This window comes from Dendropsophus ebraccatus, chromosome 9, assembly GCF_027789765.1.
Source record: "Dendropsophus ebraccatus isolate aDenEbr1 chromosome 9, aDenEbr1.pat, whole genome shotgun sequence".
Taxonomy (NCBI): domain Eukaryota; kingdom Metazoa; phylum Chordata; class Amphibia; order Anura; family Hylidae; genus Dendropsophus; species Dendropsophus ebraccatus.
Window position 1 is genome coordinate 40165425 of NC_091462.1, and position 23773 is coordinate 40189197.

At 41.5% G+C, this 23773-nt stretch overlaps 1 protein-coding gene across 1 annotated transcript in view; it reads left to right on the plus strand.

Annotated features, from left to right (window-relative positions):
• ITGA4 (integrin subunit alpha 4) overlaps positions 1–23773 on the plus strand; it is a 101306-nt gene that overhangs the window by 18964 nt on the left and 58569 nt on the right. The window contains exons 3-9 of the mRNA XM_069983057.1: positions 7817–7923; positions 8637–8763; positions 9905–9972; positions 12134–12263; positions 17300–17385; positions 19275–19337; positions 22305–22442. Of these exons, the coding sequence (XP_069839158.1) occupies positions 7817–7923; positions 8637–8763; positions 9905–9972; positions 12134–12263; positions 17300–17385; positions 19275–19337; positions 22305–22442 (719 nt within the window). The remainder of the gene's footprint in view (positions 1–7816; positions 7924–8636; positions 8764–9904; positions 9973–12133; positions 12264–17299; positions 17386–19274; positions 19338–22304; positions 22443–23773) is intronic.

Here is a 23773-nt window from a genome sequence, read left to right on the forward strand (position 1 = left end):
CGACACAAAACAATTTTTCATCGTTGTCTTCAATTAGACGGAATGATTATCGTTTAAATTTGAACAATATATATCTATTTTCCACTTGATAATCGTCCCGTGTAATAGGGCCCTAAGGCAACTATCACTGCAAGCCAAAGCAGATCAGCAAGATTGGCGCTCGTCTATAGAGCCTTCACAAGGTTCAATCAATCATGTGGCCGGGCCACTTGAATAATCAGTTTATCATTTGTGTGGCCTATTAACCTCATCATAGCGTGGCCGACTATCAACGATTTAAATGGTCGCACAAAAGATGCAGTCAGCTGAGGAATAAGAGATTTCTAGTTCACCAGCTAATCGCTGGTCTATTACACGGGGTGATTATCATCAGTGAGGGTTTCTGTCCGTCTTTACATCAACAGGACCTTAAGTCAACTGTTATCTGAGTAAATTTATTTCTTTAGCCATTTGTTGGTAATTCCAGAAGCCTTTGTTCTTCAACTGACCATTTGGTTTGTGTCCTGTTTATTTTTAAATTCCTAAAAGATCTACATCTTTTGTTATCTTCTTTGCCATATCATACTCTACACTATGCGAAAGCAAGACTTTCCCTTTTAAGTCCGGGTAATAGAATGCACACTGTAAGGGGTCATCTTGGAGACTCTTATCAGTTTTGGATTTAGATAAATCAGACTTTGGTTTCCATGGCTGGTAAATGTGGTCAGACAATACACATAGCGGTTGAGATACAGTTAACACTCTTCTTTTGTGTTCATTTTAGCGTGCCGGTGTGACTTACTAGAGCAAGATAAAGGGGTTTGTAAAGGAGCAGATGTAATGTCTAAATGATCAAAGTCAAGCGGTGGAGACGTGTTCCTAGTGTGCAATAAAGGTTGTCCCCTCTTCTTAGTTCCATCTTCTGCATAGAATTGAAAACCATGCAGCAAGAAGAGGTCATTGCCCTTTAGGGACCTTAGGTCTTGGGCACACTAAATGATTCTGCCCTGGTTGTTCATGGCACTTTCCCTTATGGCAGGTCAAGGGCTCAGCTTGCATGCCTTGTAGAAACAAATCATGAATATCTTGCACATACACTCATTAATTCCCAGACATCTGTTCTCCATGGAGGTCAGCAACCTCCATACATGAGGATTTCTTTCCCCAGTCCAGAAGATAGGAAAGATCAGAGACAACAACCTGAACTGCACACTAATATGGAGAGCCCAGGGTAAACATCTGGTGGTATGTGCATCGCTGTGGCCTGACCTAGCCATCAGTAACCTCTCATGTCCAGGCTTGGCTTAAGGGTTGTCACCATTAGAATCAATTATGATACAGCATATTACAGCATTTTAACCTAGAAAGTAAAAGAAAAAATATCATTATATATAAAGGTCAGTTTGCTTAAAAGGAATGTGTCATCAGAAAAAGACTTAGGCCATGTTCACATGGCGTAAGAGACCGGCCGTTCTGTGAGCCAGACGGGTCACAGAACGGCCGGTGTCAGAGAAGATCATCGGCCGGATCATCATCATCATCATCGGCCGGATGATCTTCATTTCTGATTAAAGGGGATGGCCACTTTATAGTAAAATAGGCCAGTACAAAGTATTAGTAAGTGTACTCACTGTATATACTGACAGCAGTTCCCTATTTACCCCATAGAGCTAGAATCAAACTCCCCTCCTCCAGGCTGTAATGCCCTGCTCTGTTTTGTTTCAGTCCATAAAATGGCTGACATGGAGGAGCATGTGACCATGCCCTGTCCACTGTGTTCTCCATAGACATATACAGGCTCAGTGGTGGACACTGGGGGGCGGGGCCTGGTCACATGCTCCTCCATGTCAGCAATCTTATGGACCAAAACACCACAGAGCAGGGCAGCACAGCCTGGAGGAGGGGAGTCTGATATTAGCTCTATGAGGTACACAGGGACCTACTGTCAGTAAGTAATGTGAGTACACTTACTAATACTGTACACTGGGCAATTTTACTATAAAGTGGACAACCCCTTTAATTGGTATGCGGGCGCATCTGTGTGCTCACAACCCAATTATTAAAAGGATAAAATGACTTTTTTAGGCGCAGATGGGCCTGTTCAGCATTAAAATATATGCAAATGGTCTATTTGTGAATATTTCATTCGCATTGGGTCCATCTGCGCCAGTGGGGCAGGGAGGGGGCAGTACGGGGGGTGCGGCAGCATGCAGAGGGGTGCGGCCTCTGCCTTCACACCATTTATCTTTTTTCCAAAGGAAAAATTATATTGAAACCTACACCAACGCTGAGCATGGACACGCACCGTGCGTACTGGATTTATGTAGAAGCAATGCGTCTCTTAATAAATATCACCCTATATGTATACGCTCCGGACAGGATTCCATTCATTCTAATGCAACATATGTTTTGCATAAATCACGGCCGTTGTTGCATACGTTGTGTGAACATGGCCTTATTTAAATAATGTGTTATGTTAAAAATAATTTTTATGAATTTTTGGTGACTTGGTGACTAATTTTCCATAATATATATACACTGGGGCTAAAAATAATCTAAGACTTTCTATTCTGTCTGTGATGATAAGAGGGGGCTGCTGTAAAGTGATCTGTACCTAATTACAGCAAAATGTGCCACCAGTAGATAGAGGAGACAGTAGTATCTCCCTGTGGAATGACCATGAGGGAGCATGCTCACTAATGATTCAAATTCATTTCAAGGGGAAAGAATATGTCTATTGTTGTCTATGTCCATGAGTCTTGCTGTAAAGCGTATCACTAAATGCTGTTAAGAACAGCCCAGGCAATATGGTAGTCCCCATAACAATGTACGAAAGTGAAATAAAAACAATTACAGTCAGAAAATATAAAGAGATTAAAATAAAGGAAGTTTTGTATCTGACTCTAATAGTAAAATTAAAAGCAAAATTTAGATGACCCACGCCTTTTAGTTTTTTTTTTTAGATTTTTCATAATTTTCTTTTAAATATCTGTTAACCTCACTCAACTACAATACAAGATGCAAATCACGGTAGTAAACGACACAAACAACAATTGTTTTCGTTTAGAGAGGAAGTATAAAAATACAACTACTTGTGATAGCTGAGAATGTATGAAGCCTCAAGGTGCAATAAATAAGTTCCCAGAAGAAACATTCACATAGTTAAAGTGTTACTATCATTTCTTGCTGGTGGCAGGATACGCTGTCAAAACCCTGCAGCCTGCGTGTGGGCATTGTGAGTGTATACAGTCAATGGTGCTGCCGGATGAATTATATCCTTGGCACGCGCCCGAAAAGACTTGCCAGCGGCAGGAATCTAACAGCATATCCTAACGGTAGCAAGAAATGATATTAACACTTTAAATGCTTGGTGATGAGATAAGATGGTCCTACTATCACCTGGTATTTCTTGGCTTCCTGGTGGTGATGTTAGTTTATAAAAACTTTATTTAAAGGGGTTATCCAGGATCAGAAAAAAACATGGCCTGTTTCTTCCAGAAACAGCATCACTTTTGTCTCCAGTTTGGGTTGGGGGGCTTGTAATAAAAGTGATACTGTCCCCTCCTCCCCACTTATCCTTGCTTCATTTCATTGGTCAACAGTGTCACCTAGGCGGGGCTTCTTGGCAGTTGGACTCCATTTCCCAGCCTAGATGACACTGTCCGCTGATTAAATGAACTGATTTTAGAGCAGAAAGAAGACACAGATGAGTTATATACAGGTATAAAAGAACGGCTTCATTACAGTGCCGGAAATATTCAAATACTGCTCCCACTCCCGGCATGATATTAATAGGGAAAGACTCCACTGCAGAGCCTCCTGTTTGGTGTCGTCTATGTTTCATGGAACGAGGGAATAAGCTCTTACATTGAGAGGGTTACTTCCTGTCCACACAGCAAACTGTGTAACTCAGCTGGTTAATTTAAAGGGGTACTCTGGTGAAAATCTTTTTCTATCAAATCAACTTAGGAAAGTTATATAGATTTGTAATTTGCTTCTATTTAAAAAATCTCAAGTCTTCCAGTACTTATCAGCTGCTGTATGTCCTGCAGGAAGTTGTGTTTTCTTTTTAGTCCGACACAGTGTTCTCTGCTGCCACAGTGCTTTCTGCTGCCACCTCTATCTGAGACAGGAACTTTCCAGAGCAGTAGCAAATAGAAAACCTCTCCTGCTTTGGACAGTTCCTGTCTCGGACAGAGGTGGCACTGTGTCAGACTGAAAACAAAAACACCACTTCCTGCAGGACATACAGCAGCTGATAAGTATGGGAAGACTTGAGATTTTTAAATCGGAGTACATTACAAATCTATATAACTTACTGAGACCAGTTGATTGAAAAGAAAAAGATTTTTGCCGGAGTACCCTTTCAAGAGAAGCTGGGATCGGATTCAGCATCATATCAGGAAAACTGAGCTAAGAGTGTGAACAGGGTTGCAGTGTTGTTCTTTTTGCCCCCTATGGTGGCGCTGCAGGAAAAAAGTAAACCCCTTCTTTCATGTTTCATCACACATAACAGCTTCTTGTCAGTAACCTCATCTGTTGGTGGAGACTCGGGAGACCTCCATATACCTTATACTGACAGTTCATGGCGTATTTGGTCAACATATAAAGTGTATGGGGACCTTCAGGGTTAGGGAATTCCTATTCTGTGTAACTTTCTAACACAAGGCTGGACCAGTTAGCCAATACAACCGGAAAATTGCTGTTGGTGCCCAATGTTTGAGTTGTTTTCCATTGACATCTGTCTAGTTAAAAAAAAAAAAATTATATTTTCTGCTGGCCTAATATCATCTGCTAATGTAAAATGTGAAACCGTTATAAGTGACTATATAAAAGGTACGGAGAGGCTTCACACTTCTATATACTTTATGATATGCAGCGCAATGTTTTTAGTTTCACAGAAAACTTTCAATCTTACATACCGGGAATCTTCTTCAGTTGGGTAGATAATGAATACGTGTTAGGCCAGACCACTAACCATACCTCAAGCCACTAATTCACCGCTTTTACAGTCGTCCTGGTTACAGCACGTTCTGTTTTGAAGACACGCTATCCGTTCTGTCATTGGCATCTAAAACCAACTAAGACAGAAACTTTGCTTTTTAAAGTACAAGAGATCAGTTTGTGAGGGGAAGCAGTCACTGGATTATGATGGGGATTGTAGTCCTGCGTGATTTTCGGATAAACTATAAAAAATTCCTTCATTTAACCTCAATGTAGCTTTATAAATATGTCTTTTTTAATACCTCCCTTGTCCCATATTTTGGTAGATGATGTTCTCTCTATTCATACCATCATAGGCTGGATCAGTATTTGGATCAGTATGTGATCAGAACTTTTTAACTAAACCCAGGAGAGAAAATGATAAAAAGAAAAATTATAATGAAAATTTTTTTAATTTTTGTTTTTTAAATTAATCCCTTATTTTCACAAAAAGAAAACCTGAAGAAATATGTTTAAGCCCAGCCAAAGGGTATGTTTACACTGAGTACTAGTGGCAGAATTGCGTGGTGGAGCCCCCGCAGCAGAATCCTGCCTGTCTATGGGATGCCGTGTGTGCCTCCGCTCTCTGTGGCTCTCCGCTCAAAGAATTTACATGTCAATTCTTTGAGCAGAGAGTGGCAGAAAGCGGCGGAGAGCGGAGGTATTCGTGGCATCCCATTGACACACTGAGACAGATGGGATTCCGCAGCAGGGGCTCCACCACGGAATTAGACCGCTTTACTTTTTTTGTACCAAAACCAGAAGAGGATCCTTTCCCTATACCTTAAGAGGGAAAGATCTACCAACTAAAGGGGTTATCCAGCGCTACAAAAGCATGGCCACTTTCTTCCAGAGACAGCCCTGCTCTTGTCTCCAACTTAGGCGGGGGTTTTCTGCTCAGTTCCATTGAAGTGAATGGAGCTTAATTGCAAACCGCACCTGAACTGGAGAGCCGTGTTGTCTCTGAAAGAAAGTGGCCATGTTTTTGTAGCACTGGATAACCCCTTTAAGGTTGGTGGGGTATGGAGAAGCCCACTCGAAAGCGGACTAATGACTGATTACAGGTTCACTTTACTGTAGTTTTCCGCTAGCAGCGAGCGGCAAGTTCTGCAAGCGTTAGTATAAAGTGCTATATACTAATATAGCATTACTATAAAGTGGGAACTTAAGGGTTTAGTACCATGTGTCGGTAGTGCACCACAAATGTTTCATCCTGAATTGCTGTGGTTTTTGGATTTGTGGGTTTTACATGTTAAACACGTTGACTTCATCACCATGCGCCACATTACAGCTACAAGAATACACCCTAAAACCTAAGCAAAATCCAATTTCAAAATTGTGTAAAGTAATTACAATTGGTTTTACTGTTTCCCATTATCGCTCCGTTTGCTGATTTTTACTGTTCAAGACTAGAAAGTTTCTGGTCACTTAGCAATACTAGAAAAATGAAACCGAATGCTGCCTGTTCAGGAATCAGTGGTTTTGTTACCAAGGGCATGATTTTTTTCCCTGGCTATTCATACATTTATAGAGTGAGTTAAAGTTTGTGGGATCCTATAAATGAGGGCTCTTCTTAACTGGAGCCAAATATGATTGTGGTTGCTTTTATGTCTCTTAGTTTATAATTGCGCTGAAGCATGTGGCTTAAATTACATTTTCAATAAATATGACTGCATGAGGCTGCAGCTTTATAGTCTTCTGGTGTTGATTTTTCCCTCTTGGGCTTAGGGAATGTGGGGGCAGATAGTACAAAAGCAGAAACCAACCGTGCGGGAGAAGAGCATCTCCTAAAATACTACAATTTTGTCCTGTATTTGGACATATTACACTTAAAAGGTACTGGTCAATACAAATAACTTTTGACATGTCATCAAACATTATTCATCACAGTGGGTCTCACTGCTGAGACAAGGTCTGATCAGAAGATATAGCCGTGGAGAGATCACAGCAGCGCAATCCAATTCCTGGCCGACTGCTCTTTCCGTTAATATGAGTTAATGTAAGTCTATGAGAAAGTATTGGCCGGCCTGGGGAGTGGATTGCGCCGCCGTGATCTTTTCACAGTTATATCTTCTGATCAGACTAGGTCTCAGCAGTGAGACCCACTGTGATCAATAACTTTTGACATGTCTAATGACACCTCAAAAGTTATTTGTAATGACAGTGCTCATTGCAGGGGGAATTTGATTTTGAGTAGGAACTTATCTTTACCCGTGCCCACGGAGCCATGCGGCACTGGCCTTGAGACCCCATCCGGAAGGTATTTGAGATCACGAAAATGCATGTCCCAGCTGATGGACTGGCCACTCAGCCAATCAGTGACTGGAGTGGTTTCCTGCCCCAGTCACTGACTGGCCAGTTCAAGGCCGGTCCCCCTGCTCAGCGCGGGTACAGGGAGCGGTAGGTTTCTACTCCGAATCTAACTCCCCCCTGCCAAGTTTTAAAAATGGATGGACTTCTCCTTTAAGTTACAACAACCAGATGTTCTTACCAGCTGTTGTTACCTGATGCAGACAAAAGCTTTTCAAAACAAGCACAAAAGGGAAGCAGTCCGCAGCAGTCTCATTGTTTCTAGAATATTCCAGAAAGATCATTCATCTTTCAGCCGGTGTCACTGATTATTTATGGGCAGTATGAACAACGGTAACAACCAGCATGGCCTACAATGTATGCTAAGGCCAATTGACAATAATTTAGTCACTAGCTGCCATAACATTATGTTGCACAGAGTAACATGTATTAAAGTTGGACATCATAAAATGTTGATACTTTTAAGGTAGGTAGGTAGGTAGGTAGCTTACAAAAGTGCATGACCCAAAAAACAAGATGTTCTAAGCCTTTGTTTTTCCTTCAGGTGAACCAAATGGTGGAAACTGTGGACGGACGTGTATAGGAGAGCGAGATGATCAGTGGATGGGGGTCAGCCTCTCAAGTCAACCAACAAAAGATGGAAATCTATTGGTTAGTATAGATAATAATTTTCATGTTATAATTTTAGGTAGAGATGATCGAACAGCGGAAAATCGTAGGTTCTATAGAACTCGAACCTTGTTAAACCTGCCGCATTTGATTCCCGATGCCTTCCCGGTCTTTGGGGAAGGAGGAGACAGCCTGGGTACTGCCTGGAATTCTGGGATACAGCCTATTACCTAGGCTGAATCCCGGAATTCCAGGCTTTACCCAGGCTGTCTCCTCCTTCCCCACAGACCGGGAAGGCATCGGGAATCAAATGCGGCAGGTTCAACAAGGTTCAAGTTCTATAGAACCTAAGATTTTCCGCCGTTCGATCATCTCTAATTTTAGGCCATTTTTCATGATCATTTCTATCATCATCTTTACTCAAAGATAAATAATTTTTTATTCATTATTGATTCTTCAAGCCGTACCCAAGGTAAAAAATTTACTCAAAACTTTAGCTCTATTAGGATTGCTGGGTTGAATTTCAGCAAGAGGCTTCATCGAGAAGGACATACAAGAAACACTAATTCAAGGCCTTTGCCTTTGGACCATAGCTGTAACGCTGTCTGGGCTGTGTGCAGTACTAAAAATACTAGTGCAGGGCCAATATTACAATGGTGAACTTTACCTACTGCTGCTAAAAGAAAGAAACTGGAAACTTTACTTCCTGACTTAAACATCTCTATTCAGTACCTTGAAAAGTGTTTCTCTTGCAGGTTTGCGGTCACAGATGGAAAAATGTGCGTTTTATTAATGAAAACAAGCTGCCGCTCGGAGTATGCTACTTGATACCTGCAAATTTGCGTACAGATGTAAGCGAAAGAATATGTCCATGCTATAGAGGTAAATTTTACAAGTGGCTTTATGTTATTCTGGCAAAGTCTGGTGAGGTGACGTGTTGCTGTAAGGTTAAAAGTGATCAAAACTGTGGATTTTCTTCTTATTTTGTGAAAAGATATGAGAAGGTCAATTTTTTCACTTATTTGTTAAAAATGTTACATTAAAAATTATATCACCCTCTTTTCCTAGACTTGCTACCACAGTGAGGCTCTAAGGCTCATTTATGAGTCAAGCTGGCTCCTTTAAGAGGTTATCCAGGATCAGAAAAAAAAAAGCACAGCTACTTTCTTGCAAAAACAGCACCACCCCTGGCCTCAGGTTGTGTGTGGTATTGCTGCATTTAGCTCCATTTACTTTAAAACAACTGAGCTGCAAAACCCTACACCCAAACTGAGAAAAGGCTTGTTTCTGGAAGAAAGCGGCCATGTTATTCTAATCCTGGATAACCCCTTTAAGTTTCCGACCACATAACAACTGCCATGACCACTGTTTTGGTAGTTACGATGCACATAAAGAGTGAACATGTAGAAGCATCATTGAACATTAAGGCTATGTTCACACTGCGTAAAACTACGGCCGTAGCTCTCGCCGCAGAACTACGGCCGTAGTTTTGCTGGGTGGGACATAGCCTATGTGCAATGGGATCCCGGCCGGAGCGTACACACATCGTATACGCTCCGGCCGGGATCTGTTTCAGTGAATTCCGGCCGCAGAAAGACCTGTCAGTTCACACTGTGAAGTGAGCGGCTCCGGTCGCTTGCTTCACTGAGTGCTATGGGAAGCTCTGATGCAGGCGCGCGCTGATGCGCTAGCACCAGAGCTCCGCGGCCGTAAAGATCATCCGGCCGGTATTTAAGTACCGGCTGGGATGATCCGGGCTAAGACCGGCCGTTCCGTGACTTGGCCGGGGTCACGGAACAGCCAGTTGTTCACGTAGTATGAACATAGCCTAAAATTGCACATGTGTGAACAATGACTGAAATGTCAGTTTAATATTAATAAAGTTGTCCCGATCTGGCAAATTTACCCTTGTTGTGTTTTCTTTTCTATAAACAAATATAGATTAAGATTCCTTTATTTTTTCCATAACACCAGCTGAATAAACACACTGTACATAACAGCATTATATTTTCTTCATTCGTAGATCATGTTAAGAAGTTTGGTGAAGGGCATGGCTCGTGTCAAATTGGGATCTCTAGCTTTTACCTGGATGTAAGTTGGACTTGTACCTTTTTGATATAATTTTATTTGTGTGGTACCTCTTTAACTCCCCCCACACATTTGAATGTTTGGCTCTAATATTAATGTCATATCACAGCCAGGGCCGATTCAAGGGTTTCTGCCGCCTGAGGCAAACCTCAGGCGGCCGCCCCGAGTGATAGCCGGCATCCCCCCGGACCCCACCCCCCCGCCGCCGCAGCCATCTACTCACCTGTCCCACACCGCAGCCGGCCCGCACTCTCCGCTGTCTCCACATCCCGTCAGGTCCCGCGACGTCACCCTGCAGCTGTCACGGACCTCCAGGCTGTGGTGAGTGAGTGGGGTGATCGGGTCGCGCGGGGCAGCCCTGCACGACCCGATCACCCCAGCGCGTCCCCCACCGACCCCGGGCACTCACCACAGCCTGGAGGTCCGTGACAGCTGTAGGGTGACATCGCGGGACCTGACGGGATGTGGAGAGCGCGGGCGAAGGGACAGGTGAGCGGCCGCTGTCATTTTTGTTAAGTGATACTTAACAAAAATGACAGCAGGGGGGACATAATGCCGCCCCCTGCCGGACCGCAAAATCTGCCGCCTGAGGCGGAAGGCTCATTCCGCCTCATGGCAGAAGCGGGCCTGATCACAGCTAAACATCTGACTTGGGGACCTGATCGCTGTGACCACCACTTATTGCAAGAACACGTTTGCAGTGATTCTAGGAAAGCACCAGAACACTTGCCCTGTGCTTGGGCTTATAGGGGTTTGCACTGTGAAATAAAACCTTTAATATTGTTTAAGGGTACAAACCCACTTGACGTATTTGCTGCGTGAATCAGTCTTAAAAATAAGCAGGCAAAACGCAGGTTGGCTTTATACAATTGTTCTGTGTTAAAATACGCAATTGCGTATTTTTGAAGCGTGAAGCTACATGCGTTTTTCGCACAGGTTGTTAACAACTGATGCTTTGCTAACAACAAGCTTCACGCTTCAAAAATACGCAATTGCGTATTTTAACGCAGAACAATCGTATAAAGCCAACCTGCGTTTTGCCTGCTTATTTTTAAGACTGATTCACGCAGCAAATACGTCAAGTGGGTTTGTACCCTTTGTTTTCTATGGTCACTTTCCGCAATATTTTTTCTGTTCACTAGTTTTTCTGTCCCTGTGGTCTCTGTTTAGGGAATCCATGAGGTTCACAGCATTATTTTTCTTAATTGAGGTTTACTTGTGTGTTTCAAATGAGGAACTTTTATGCTGTTCTTTAGAGAGAGGCGAATCTCAAGCACGCTCAGGTTTGACCAAATGAAAGAACAGTAGAGATGAGCAAACCTCGACCTAGCTTGGGTTTGGCTAAACCTGAACGCTCTGTAGTTGATTACCAGTGGCTGAAGAAACTGGATGCAGCCGTAGGGCTTCCTGGAAAACATGGATACAGCCAAAGGCTATGCTCACACAACGTATGTGTTGTAGAAATCACGGCCGTTGCAACAATGGCCGTAATTTATACAGCACACACTTTGTGTGTGAAAGCATAGAATCCCGGCCAGAGTTTATACACATGGTATACACTCCGGCCGCGATCCCTCCCTAAAGATCATCCGGGCGGTACTACAGTACTGGCTGGGATGATCTTCTCAGGCACCGGTCGTTCCATGACCCATCCAGGTCACGGAACGCCCAGTTTCTTATGCCATGTGAACATGGCCATAGGCTGTATCCAAATTTTTTATCCACCGGTAATCAAACTCAGAGTGTGTGAGTTTGGCCAAACTCGAGCGTGGTCAAGGTTTGCTCATCTCTACTGTTATTTTATTTGGTGAAAGCATGAGCAGAATGGGTAAAACTGCCTTATGACTTACATGTAAAATGGAAGAAAGTTGATGCCAGCAGGACTCTACGTAGAGCTTGCCGACTTAACCAAACCTGATAATTGGGGGAGAAGAGCCTTAGAGAGGAGACCAAGAACCAGATGATCATTTTGGCTGAGCTGTAGCTCTCCTGGATTCAATTTCTAAACCAAGTGACCCTGTTAATAATACAGATGTTTATATAAATTCCACTAAATGAAACATAAAAGTAACAACATGTATAAAATAAATGAAATTCAAATGTATAGCCCTAATTCTACTGAGATTATTCATTTTAAAAATGTTGTTGTTGTTGTTGTTTTTAGGATTTGATCATTATGGGGGCACCAGGATCATACTACTGGACTGGATCAATCTTTGTCTATGACAAAAATATGAAAAAGATCTTCACATATAACAATAACAATAACACAGTCAAATACGGGAGCTACTTAGGTAAAAAGATACTGACATACAGTACATCAGATCAGATTTTTACACATGAATGAATTCTATGTGGTATTTTTTATGATTACGCCAAAACCATCAGAAAAAAAATAGTTGTTAATTGTCTACATACCCACACTCTAGTGACGGATTGTAACAAGTCTATATGGTAAATGATTCTGTTGTTGTAAGATTATGGGAAGAGTTAAGGATGTTCTTAGAATTAGCTTCATAATTGAGAGTCAGGCGAAGGGTAAAAGGCAAAGGGTACATTGGAACTATGTATTGTTTAAAAACAGGAAATTTTCTTGTACGACCTACAGTACATCAACCTATTTCTTTACAGGTCAATTCCCCAGAGATGGTCACTAAACCCCAAGTGTGGCCATTTTATTAGGGAAGTTCATTCTGGAATTTCGAGTATAAAGTTCAGGAATGTTTTGCTACAAGATGTTTTTGTGGATGGGACATACTATAGCCCAGTAACTGTTGACATTGTTACAAAGATAAATGTAGATCATAGGCTGCCAAAACATACAATGTATTAAAGGGGTTTTCCAAGATTTCCATTAGGAAACCACATTGTGAAGTCCCACCAATGGCTGGCTGAAGGGTCATGGCCTTCTGGTGGGTACCATATATCCTTCATTGTTTACAGTAATATACATTTACATTTGTATACCGTATACCTACATTTAGTTGCTGTACCTGGTACTACATCTATATGCAACATAGTTTTAATCACCTAAAGGGTCTAATGTTGATGGCCTAGGCTAAGGATACACCTTTAAGATTTTTCTTCTACCCGTCACAGTTTTCTGTGCATGCTAATATACTGTAATCCCATATTTTAAAATCATAGCCTTTTTTTAATGCCCCTATGATGCACTGCTCTTCTATACAAGTGAGACCATTACGAGGCCCTCTAAATTCTGACTGATGGCCTGAAATGTAACACACACAAGTTTATGTTGTCCTCTTACTGCTCCCTTAGAAATGAGTCAAATAGTGCAAGGCGCTGCTCACATCTGCACTGTGGTTTTCTAGAAGTCACAACACTGGAACTGTTCTTTCATGATATCACCAGCACCTGACTACCCTATTGACTTAAAGGGGTCTACTGGATTCCATCACTTTATACAGTGGCACAGTGATATCTGCCCTAGAGCTGGCAAGGGCAAAGGAGCTTGTTAATGCCCTTCCCTTACAAATGGGGCAGCCCCTCTAGCTAACCTCCACTTATTATTTTAGGTGTATAGGTTTCCCTTTGTTCTGTTAAAGCGACTCTGTACCCACAATCTGTCCCCCCCAAACCACTTGTACCTTTTGGATAGCTGCCTTTAATCCAAGATCTGTCCTGGGGTCCGTTTGGCAGGTGATGCAGTTATTGTCCTAAAAAAAACACCTTTTAAACTTGCAGCCCTTTGTCGAACTTTGTACCACCCTCTGTCCCTCCTCGCCACCCTCTTCATCATTAGGAATGCCATTGTCAGAATTTTTCCTATTCCTCTGCAGTGAACACTGCACAGATGCCTTAACGCTCCAGCCCATGTGCAGTGTTCACATAGCTGATGAATAGGAGAATACCTGCCTGGGGCATTTCTAATGATGAAGAGGGCGGGGAGGAGGGACAAAGAGGTTGGGCCAACTTAATGCATAGTCACGCTAAGCCAGTGCTTCTCAAACTGTGAGGCGCCTTCACCAGTGAGGCGCCCCCTAGTTGTTGGTGAGGCCCAGCTGGGGAGCCAGTTTCTTACAAAAGTAACTACGTTCTGCACAGTCCTCCAAAATCTCCATTTTAGCAACATTATTAATTTATTTTGTACTTTCTTTACTAGTATATAGAGCTTGGGAGATGGGTGAAAGGCAGCCCTAGCATTATTTTCAGCTTTTAAATGGACTTTCACCACAGATGGTGAGGCCCATGCACCCTCTTGGTCAGTCTGGTGAGGCCCGGGCATTGCCTTGGTCTGTTGGGGGAGGCTCCAGTAGAAAAAGTTTGAGAATCACTGCTCCAGGCCCAGCCAATTTGGCACAGTTTGGCTGCAAGTTTAAAAGTTGTTTTTTAGGACATTAACTGCATCACCTGCCGAACGGACCCCAGGACATATCTTGGATTAAAAGCAGCTATCTGAAAGTACAAGCGGTTTGGGGTGGGCAGATTGTGGGTACAGAGTCGCTTTGATTATGCTTTTTCCTTCCAGAAATCATGTGGAAACAATGAGTAAATTACATGTCTGACAATCTACTCTCTATGAGTTCACATGCAGCATAGCCAATAGACAGACCAGGGGAACCATTAACTGCTCACAACAACTGTCTGTCCTGTGCATTGAACTATTTTACAGCTTGAAAGATCTTCGTTGAGCACCGAGATTAATTTTAACTTGTTCCGCATTTTACAAAATTAGCTAAAAATTGCCAGTCCATAAAAAAGACGAATCACTTGAAATGTTCCGGACGTTATCTAGTGTTTTTATTCTGTTTACTTTTAATGCATAAGACAGGAAAATCTAAAGTACCTCACCCAAAGAGGTTTTGCATGTGTTTCATGTATAAGACAAAGGAAGTGGTTTTCACTTTTTTTCTTTTTATTATTTGTCAGCTGTTTCTATGGCAGTTTGGACTTTTTATATATATTTTTGCAAGTTTAACTTGGAAACAACTATTTGAAAGTCAATTTTAAGTACACAGATATGTACAGTATATATACATTTTTATTCATATATATATATATATATATATATATATATATATATATATATATATAATTAAAAAAACATGCAATTAGTTTTACTTCCAAGGGAAAAGAGTGTATGGTTGATGAACAAGGATTTTTTGCAGTTTGAAAGCATGTGATCAGCTAAAAAATCTTTGCTCATTGGTCAGCTTATCACTGGGCTGAATACTCAGGACAGTTGTTGAGCTGTTCAGATGATCAATACCCCCTGTAACTTGACATAAATCCCCTTGCTGTTTTTATGATTAGGGCTATGTTCACACGTAAAAAAAAGACTTCTGGTATTGCCGCCTTTTAATTGACCGCAATGCATTGAAGTCAGTGGAATGACGGACGTCCAATGCACACAGTGTATTAAATAATGGACATTATCTGTGCAAATGTCAAAATAATGATCATGACAGTTATGTGCTGACGTCTTTTGCAAATAACGAACGTTAATTTTTAAGTTCTTCTTTTTTCCACAGTCCTTTCTCCACCTTTACAATAAAATTCAAAGGACTTCTTAATTAAAGACACACCCAAAGGGCAATCAGTCCTCTAAAACTACAATAATGAACCAACAGCCGTCACTGCACTGACGGGCGGCCAAACCACAAAATAATGGATGTCATTTTAAAAAATAATAAACAGAAAAAACTGTCATGGGAACATAGCCTAGAGCAGGATATAAAATAGAACTCCTTCCATTTTGATGCTCCATAACATCTCTCAGTGAGGGGTACAGAAAGCAGCCTTATAGAGGTAGAAGATTTTTCCCTACCTTTATTAAAGGAGAAGTTCGGGCAAAAGTGTTTTTTAATATTTAGTTAGTTATTACATAAAGTTAGACACATTTCTAATATACACATATTATAGGAAATGCACATATACTGCTTTTTTCCTCAATTAATAGATCATGCAGACTTCTCAATTTCTCAAAAATACCGTGAAGTCACGAATCAGGGCAGAGCTGGGTGTAATTTTTATGGAGCTACCAGCAGGGGGCGCAGTATATGGAGAATTTTCATTGTAATTTTGGCACAGGCTGCAGTCATTCATAGCAGCTTGTGCACTGACAGGGTGGCTAGAAGAGGCTCCCCTATACCCTCCAAGGTCCCCAAGACCGGTCCATGCCCCCAGCCACCTTTCCCTAGCCCCTCTGCTCTCATTCATGCTGCTGGCCAACCCCGCCCCCAGCACCTATTTATGCTGCTGGCCGCCCTCCCCTTCACCCATTCATGCTGCTGACCGCCCCCCCCCCCTGCAGTTCCGGACGCCCCCCGCACCTGTCTATTCCTCCAGCGCCCCCCTCCCGTACCTGTATATTTCTCCAGAAGTCTGCATGATCTACTAAATTGAGGAATAAAGAAGTATATGTGCATTTCCCATAATAAGTGTATATTAGAAATTTGTCTAACTTTCCTTATGTAATAACATATTAAAAAATACTTTTGGCCGAACTTCTCCTTTAAATCTATGACATACGCTTTGTCCGGGTACATACCTGTTCTGATGCAGAGACTGAGGCCAACTTGAATTGCTTCCTGTCTTTCAAGGACTTCATAAGGACATTAGAGGGCTTGAATCTTATTGGTTAAGGTATTGGGCAAATCAAGGGCTAGGCACAAAAGTCTTGAAACAAAGATGTAAAATTTCCACTATTAAAAAGTATTTCCTCAAATAAATAAAAGATATAAGGAGACTGTAGCGTTTGTTTGGATTTCACATCCTCTTAAACAGCTAATCAGCGACGGTGCTAAATGTCTGAACCCAAACTGTCTTATGGTAATGCCCTATTACACTTAATGATTATCTGCCTTACCCATTGTGGCCACAATCAGCCAACATCAGCTGTCTGCTGCTCTTCACTCCATGCAATAGGAACAGCAGCAACAGATCGCTGCTAACTTAATGGGCAACCTGAACTACCTAAGGATCATCCAGGTAGCCCCTCCTACTGCTCCCATGGCCCCTTCCGCTCCTCCCGACTTGCTGTCTGTGTGTGTAACATTGAGCGGGGAAAGAGGAAAGAACAAGTCAGCACTGACTTTTCCCTCACTATTGTGTTGTATAATACGGCCTTTAGGGTAGGACATTCATTTCATAACCCCTTTAATCTCTATGGTTTCCATGGCTGCTTCATCTGACCTTATGGGGCTAAAATATATTGTGTACCGAATGCTACTTTGTGTTTTATCTGAGATGTTTGCTGTGATAAATTGGAGTGGAAACTGTTGTATAATCACCAGGTCAGCACAGCTATATAGAAATCAGTGTTTCCTATCCGTCATATTATAATATTTATTTACATTTTGGTTTTCAGGTTACTCAGTTGGAGGCGGACATTTTCTGTCACCAAGCAGCAAAGAATTTATAGGAGGAGCCCCACAACAAGAGCAGATTGGTAGGGTAAGGAAATGACACATTTCACTATTTTAGCTTCTGGTTTGCAAACTATAAACTACTCTTCTCCCTCTTACATAGTGCCCATGCAGATCAGTGAGATCACAACTGAGACTTTGACTTTTATTTATGCTAAGCAGCAGCCAGTGCCCACAGGGTGGGGCAAACGTTTCCATCCCTACTGCTGTCAATCAAATGTAGAAGGAGGAGCCAAACAGCAATCACACATCTAAAGGAATGCTAGTGAAGGTGCTTTTTGGTGCTGTGATTAGCTCTGCTATTTAAACCAGATTCCCTTTAATGTAATGTGTAACTACAGAATCTACTTAAATCACTTTAAATGAAAGTGTCAGACGCAATTCACATTCTAAACTGCTATATAGCCGTTTCATATAGCACCTTTCATATATCCATCTGTGCTTCCATGATATAGAAAAATGGTTTTAGTCTCAAGTGCAAAATGTCAAAGAGGTGTTGCCCTACATTTCTGCAAATTAAAAAGCCTCCTTGCTTGCTCTCCTATCCCTGACCCTACTTGGGGCTTAGCTTCAATCCAAAAGGTTAGAGATGGGAGGGGGCATTACTGCTTGTAGACTTTTCAGCACTTAGGAACAATTAAGGAATGCCTCTTTGGTTTTTTTACATGGGGAAATAAAAGCATTTTTCTATGTTTTGGAAGCACAGACAGATATGGGAAAGGTGCCATGTGTCTACTTACAGTATCAAACAGTGTCAGCAGTTTAGAACTGGAATTAGAGCTGACAAATTCCTGTTAAAAGAAAGTCCACGTTTTTTTTTGCCCAAAATATAACTTTTTCAGAGCTTCTTGCATTATGGTAGAAAAAGGTTTCCTGTAGAACAGGATGCCCCCTGCTCGATAAACCAGGAAAGTTGGTGCTTTCCTAATACAGACAACCATCAAGAGTATTCCTGTTTGCACACAGTTTTTTTTTTTACAAAAATATAGTTTACAGTATATATATGTATATATATATATATATATATATATATATATATATATATATATATAATGTGATTAGTGTTGTTATTAAATCATATATGATTATAAAAAGTTTCTTCCATTTTCTTCTGAGTGCTATAAATTCTCTGCATCTCTCATACTCTATATATGAATGAAGTATCCAGGAACTGTTTGACTACTTGGGTTTAATTGTGGCTGAAAGAGAAAATGTACCCACAATTTCAGGGCATTAGGTCAAACCACTATACCAAGTACTTTCAGAAGATTGCATACACAGATTAAAGGGAAACAGTCTTAGTAGGTTACATCTAGGCTCGGGAGCCAGAATTGAAAACAATAAACATTTTTTAACCTTAAGAATGTTGCATATACTGTAACACCAGTAAAGTGAATTGACAAAACTAGTACAATGAACAGCCATAACATTAAAACCACTGACTGGTATAGTGAACAGCACTGAGTTTGGCAATGGCACCTTTCCGGAGGTAGGGTATATTAGACAGCTTAACAAAAAGTTCAAGGTGTTACCATGGCCTTTAAATTTCCCAGATTTTTATTCAATCCAGTATATGGGATGAAGTAAAACAAGTCGAATCTATGGAGACTGCACCTCATACAGATTTTTGATCCCATCTTTTTCCCACAAAAGATCTTTTTCTCAAATAGCATCCGTTAAATAATACATTGTCAGCCATTTTTCCAATAAATTCATTTACTGGGGGGAAAAAAATGCAGTTTTTTTTAGCTGAAAACTGAAAAGATCGGCCGCTGTTTTAATTATAAAAAGCGTCCGTTTTTTATTTTTTATTATTTTATTTTTTTTAAGTACATAGTGTGAACATACCCCTATTGTATTTGCTGTGATACTAGCTGAATCATATGCACCATAGTATTTTTTCTTTGTTTTCCCCAGGCCTACATCTTTGCATTCGATGGAATTCAGCTGTATATATTGTTTGAAGCAGAAGGCAAAAAGGTACATTCAGCACAAAAAAACATATTGTCTGTCAATGTATTTAACTTGTTCATTGCCTGATCATAGAAATTAATCTCTGTATGGCATAGTTGCCAACATCTGAAAGTTTTTTTCCAGGGACACATTAGCGTTAAAAGGGCGTGTGGCTTATTGTGGGTGTGGTCTCGGTGGGGTGTGACCTATCATGAATGTGGGTTCAAAATTTTCCAATTAGAATTTACAGTCAGAACAACACAAAAGGAGCATTACACACCCCAGTATTAGGTCCCCAGTATATTATATACCATAGTATTAGGTCCCCAGTATATTACACCCCCCCCCCCCCCCCCGTTTCAGGTCCCCAGTATATTACACACCCCACTCAGAGCAGACTGAGACTCAGATAGTATTCTACTGACTGACTGTACATACTGGTAGTTTGTACCCATATGCAGCTGCACCCCATATCATCATACTACTACCCCTGCCCCTCCATCATCATACTACTACCCCCATCATCCTCCTGCCCCTCCATCATCATAGTACTACCCCTTCATTATCCTCCTGCCCCTCCATCATCATACTACTATCCCTTCACCCTCCTGCCCCTCCATCATCATAGTACTACCCCACTCATCCTCCTGCCCCCCCCATCATCATACTACTTCCCTCCTCCTGTCCCTTCATCATCATGCCAGTACCCCTTACGGCATCCTCTTGTCCCTTCATTTGTAAAAAAAAAAAAGCTTTACTTACATCACCAGTATAGTTACTCTAGTTCCCCAGGGACTCCTCTCTATGCTATGCATGAGTGACATCACTCACGCTGGAAGGGGGCAGGCTTACCGCGGTAGGGGGTGGAGCTTCCCGTGACGTATCCGGGACATGGTTTTTCCGGGGCTGTCTCCTCAGAATCGGGACAGTCCCGGCACAACCCATTCACTCCAATGGGATGACATACTCACAGTGTGATCATCATCCCGCTGTGTGATTATGTGAAACTCAGTTCCATTAACCGCCATGGCCTGGAGAGATACTTTACCGGGTCCCCGCTTCGGCTTGCTTCAGGGGCTCCTGGCATCTTCCGGCGGTCAGCCAATCAGTGCGCTACTCCGCCACACTAATTGGCTGACCACTGAAATATCCGCTGTGGATACGTTACGTGTGAAGTTTCATCTAAAGTAGAAATGTCTTAGTTGCCCCTAGCAACCAATCAGATTTCACTTTTCTTTCCTCACAGATTCTTTGGAAAATGAAATGCGGAATCTGATTGGTTGCTAGGGGCAACTGAGCCAATTCTACTTTACACCACTTTGATAAGTTTCCTCCATTATCTCTATTAATATTATCATTCTCTTACCAAATAACTTTCTAACCCTGCCACTATCATCACAACCATCACAGCCTGGTAATGGGGAGAGAAGCCCTTCTAGTAATAATAAGATTTATTTTGTTATGTTAGACGTTATGGTTACAGATGTTTACATTGTAATCCTAATCTGTGACTAAAGGTCATGGTCTTGCTGATAATGGCGCAGTAGGTGGCTTTTCTTGACTTATGTCCTAGAAGTTACGCCTCATTCCCACAGTGTGTCACTACAGTAGTGTGAATATTTTATCAGCTTCAGAGTTCCCGGCATCATCATTCCGTGTCCGTTTCGTAGCACATAATCCGTAATTACGGACTGTGCACAGAATGTGTGAATGAGGCCTTGGTCACGACTCTTTATTCCTGTATAAAAGCTTCTTCTGGAATAAGGTTTCCCACAAAGTTGTTTGAGGGCCTAGTAGCCTGTAAACCAGTTGGCGTAACCAATAAACTCTAGTTCTACCAAGTGAGCTGTCCCTGTTGTTTGCCTTTATTCTGCTTGGTACATTAAAAAACCTTGCCCTGCTGTGTAATATTCCAAAATCTATTCCCTAGTATACATTTAAAGGGGCTCACTGTCCAACAATGATAAAAGCACACAGGAAAACTGGGGTGTGACAGTATTACTTTAAATGGGTTAAATAGAAAAACATGGTCGCTTTCTTCCAGAGACAGCACCGTTCTTGTCTCCAGTTCAGGTGCGGTTTGCAATTTAGCCCCATTCTCTTCAATAGAACTAAGTTGCAAAACCTGCACCCAAATTGGAGAGTGGTGCTTTCTCTGGAAGAAAGCGGCCATGTTTTTCTAATACTGGATAACCCCTTTAAGAACCCATTTCTTTCATTTTGCGCACACAGCCCATGTACAGAATAAGAGTTTCCGAGGTTTTTGTCCTTATAAACACCATGACTAAGGCCAGTAAATAGTTTTCCACATAGCTGTATAACCAGTAAGTACACTATAGCAGTTTTAACCAACACATTTTTAGGATGCCGGAAGCATTAAAAGCCTCATTCATGGCTAGGGAATAGAAATACAAGCTTGTTACACAGCCCTCTGTGGCCAATCTGCTGGTTCTGCATGATAAGTGATATATACTGCATATCAATGTCAGCGGGATAGCAGATTATACAGGCCACCAATGTATTTTATATGAAATAAAATGAATTGCAGACACAGTTGCCATTGAAATATAAAATTTAATAAAATGAACATATGGTTGCATATAAAGAAGGAATCACACAGAAAAGTCACATGTTTTAGTTTTAAGTGTTCAAACTGGTGGGTGAAGCGTGTGAATGGACTCTTCACTCCCCAGCTCACTACAGGAGTCAGGTTCTATAGTAATCTATGGAGCCCAATCCTATAATCCGATCAGAGGGGGATTGAACACCCAGACCATGAATAATCTAAACTTTTGAGATGTCTGTGTGACGTCAAAGATTTTTTTTAAGTGACAGCCTCTGTAAGGCTATGTTCCCACACACACTGTCATTTTCTAATCGTCTTTTTGGACAGCTTTTTTTATTGACCACAAATAATAATTATCAAAAGGCGGACATTTTTATGCATTATATCTTATTCTATATGCTGCTCATACTATACATTTGTTTCTGTAGCTCGGTTCATACTTTGGAGCTTCTGTTTGCGCTGTGGATCTAAATGGCGATGGACTGTCGGACTTGCTTGTTGGAGCTCCAATGGAGAGCACAGTACGAGAGGAAGGAAGAGTGTACGTCTACATGAACCTTGGAGGGGTAAGTCAAGTCTATTCTATAACATAATGAAATCTGTCACATATACTGTCATGTATAAGGTTCTGTGCCTGTTAGCTGTATGCATTGGGAAATCTCCTGGTGTATCTGGTAAACACATCCAAAGAGTAGTATTTTGGCTTCTGTTCAGGTGGGTTATGTCAGCCGCTGTCTAACATGTTCACCAGTAGAGTTGATCTAACATCTGGATTTTTCAAGTTCGTTTGAACTCTAACCATCGGCTTCCCATCCACTTTGAATGGGAAGCCGATGGTTCGAGTTCAAACGAACTTGAAAAATCCCGATGTTCGATGATCCCTATTCACCAGGCCAATACTGTAGTATCAGCCGGATGAACATCATTTTATTATAATTGGACTGCGGGCACATTCGGGTCCAATTGATCATTGACCACATTGTAAAGTATGTCCGGAGCCGTACTTTACACTGTGACCACAGACTATTTTCTACGGCTGCTGTTCACCAAATTGTCAATTATTTTCTGCAGCCGCAGTGAACAACGTCTTTTGTGGGTATACACTACGGCTTTTGTCCCAATTACTGCGATTTAATCAAGCACTATTCGCAAACAACAGCAGTTGTTGCATCCTCCAACAACGGCCATTGTTTCACACTAAAAAAATGCAATGCATGAACATGGCCTCAAAAGGTAAATAATTGGTTTCCATATATTTATCAATACAGACATCTATGAAATTTTGAAAATTGCCTAAAAGAAAAGCTTTGTTTCTCCCAGTAACTACCCCACTCACTTACTGTGATTGGTTAATACGGGTGAGAAAGACAATGTTCCTTTTAGGTAATTTTTATAAATGACCTCCCATGTATGTCTTTGAATTAGTAGTTGTTCTCCTTAGTTTTGTTAGCGCACAAAGTGCAGCTTTCTAGGCCAATAAAAGTCTGTGCATGGCTGGTTTATAGTAGAAATTCCCAAAATAGAAAGTTTATATACATATGCACTGTTTATGGGGTGAGGGTCACTACATATAACCGCCTGGAGGCACACAGCACTATAAACTAATGAGCGGAACCAATAAACTGCACTTCCCGATGTTCCTGTTGTTTGCTTTTATTTCACTTAACCAGATTTGGTAAAAGAGGGAACGTTACATACAAAGGGAAGCTGAACTGAAACCGGATTAGAGTGTTACATAGTTCTAGATTTTATCTTCAGTTTGTTTGTATGCTCTGAATTCTTAAAGTGCATACATGCCAGCTATGGGACCAGATAGTAAGCTTACAAGCTCAGGACTACAAGTTCTGGCACTCACCTTACACACACAGTCAAATAAATGGCCACACGCAGTCAAATA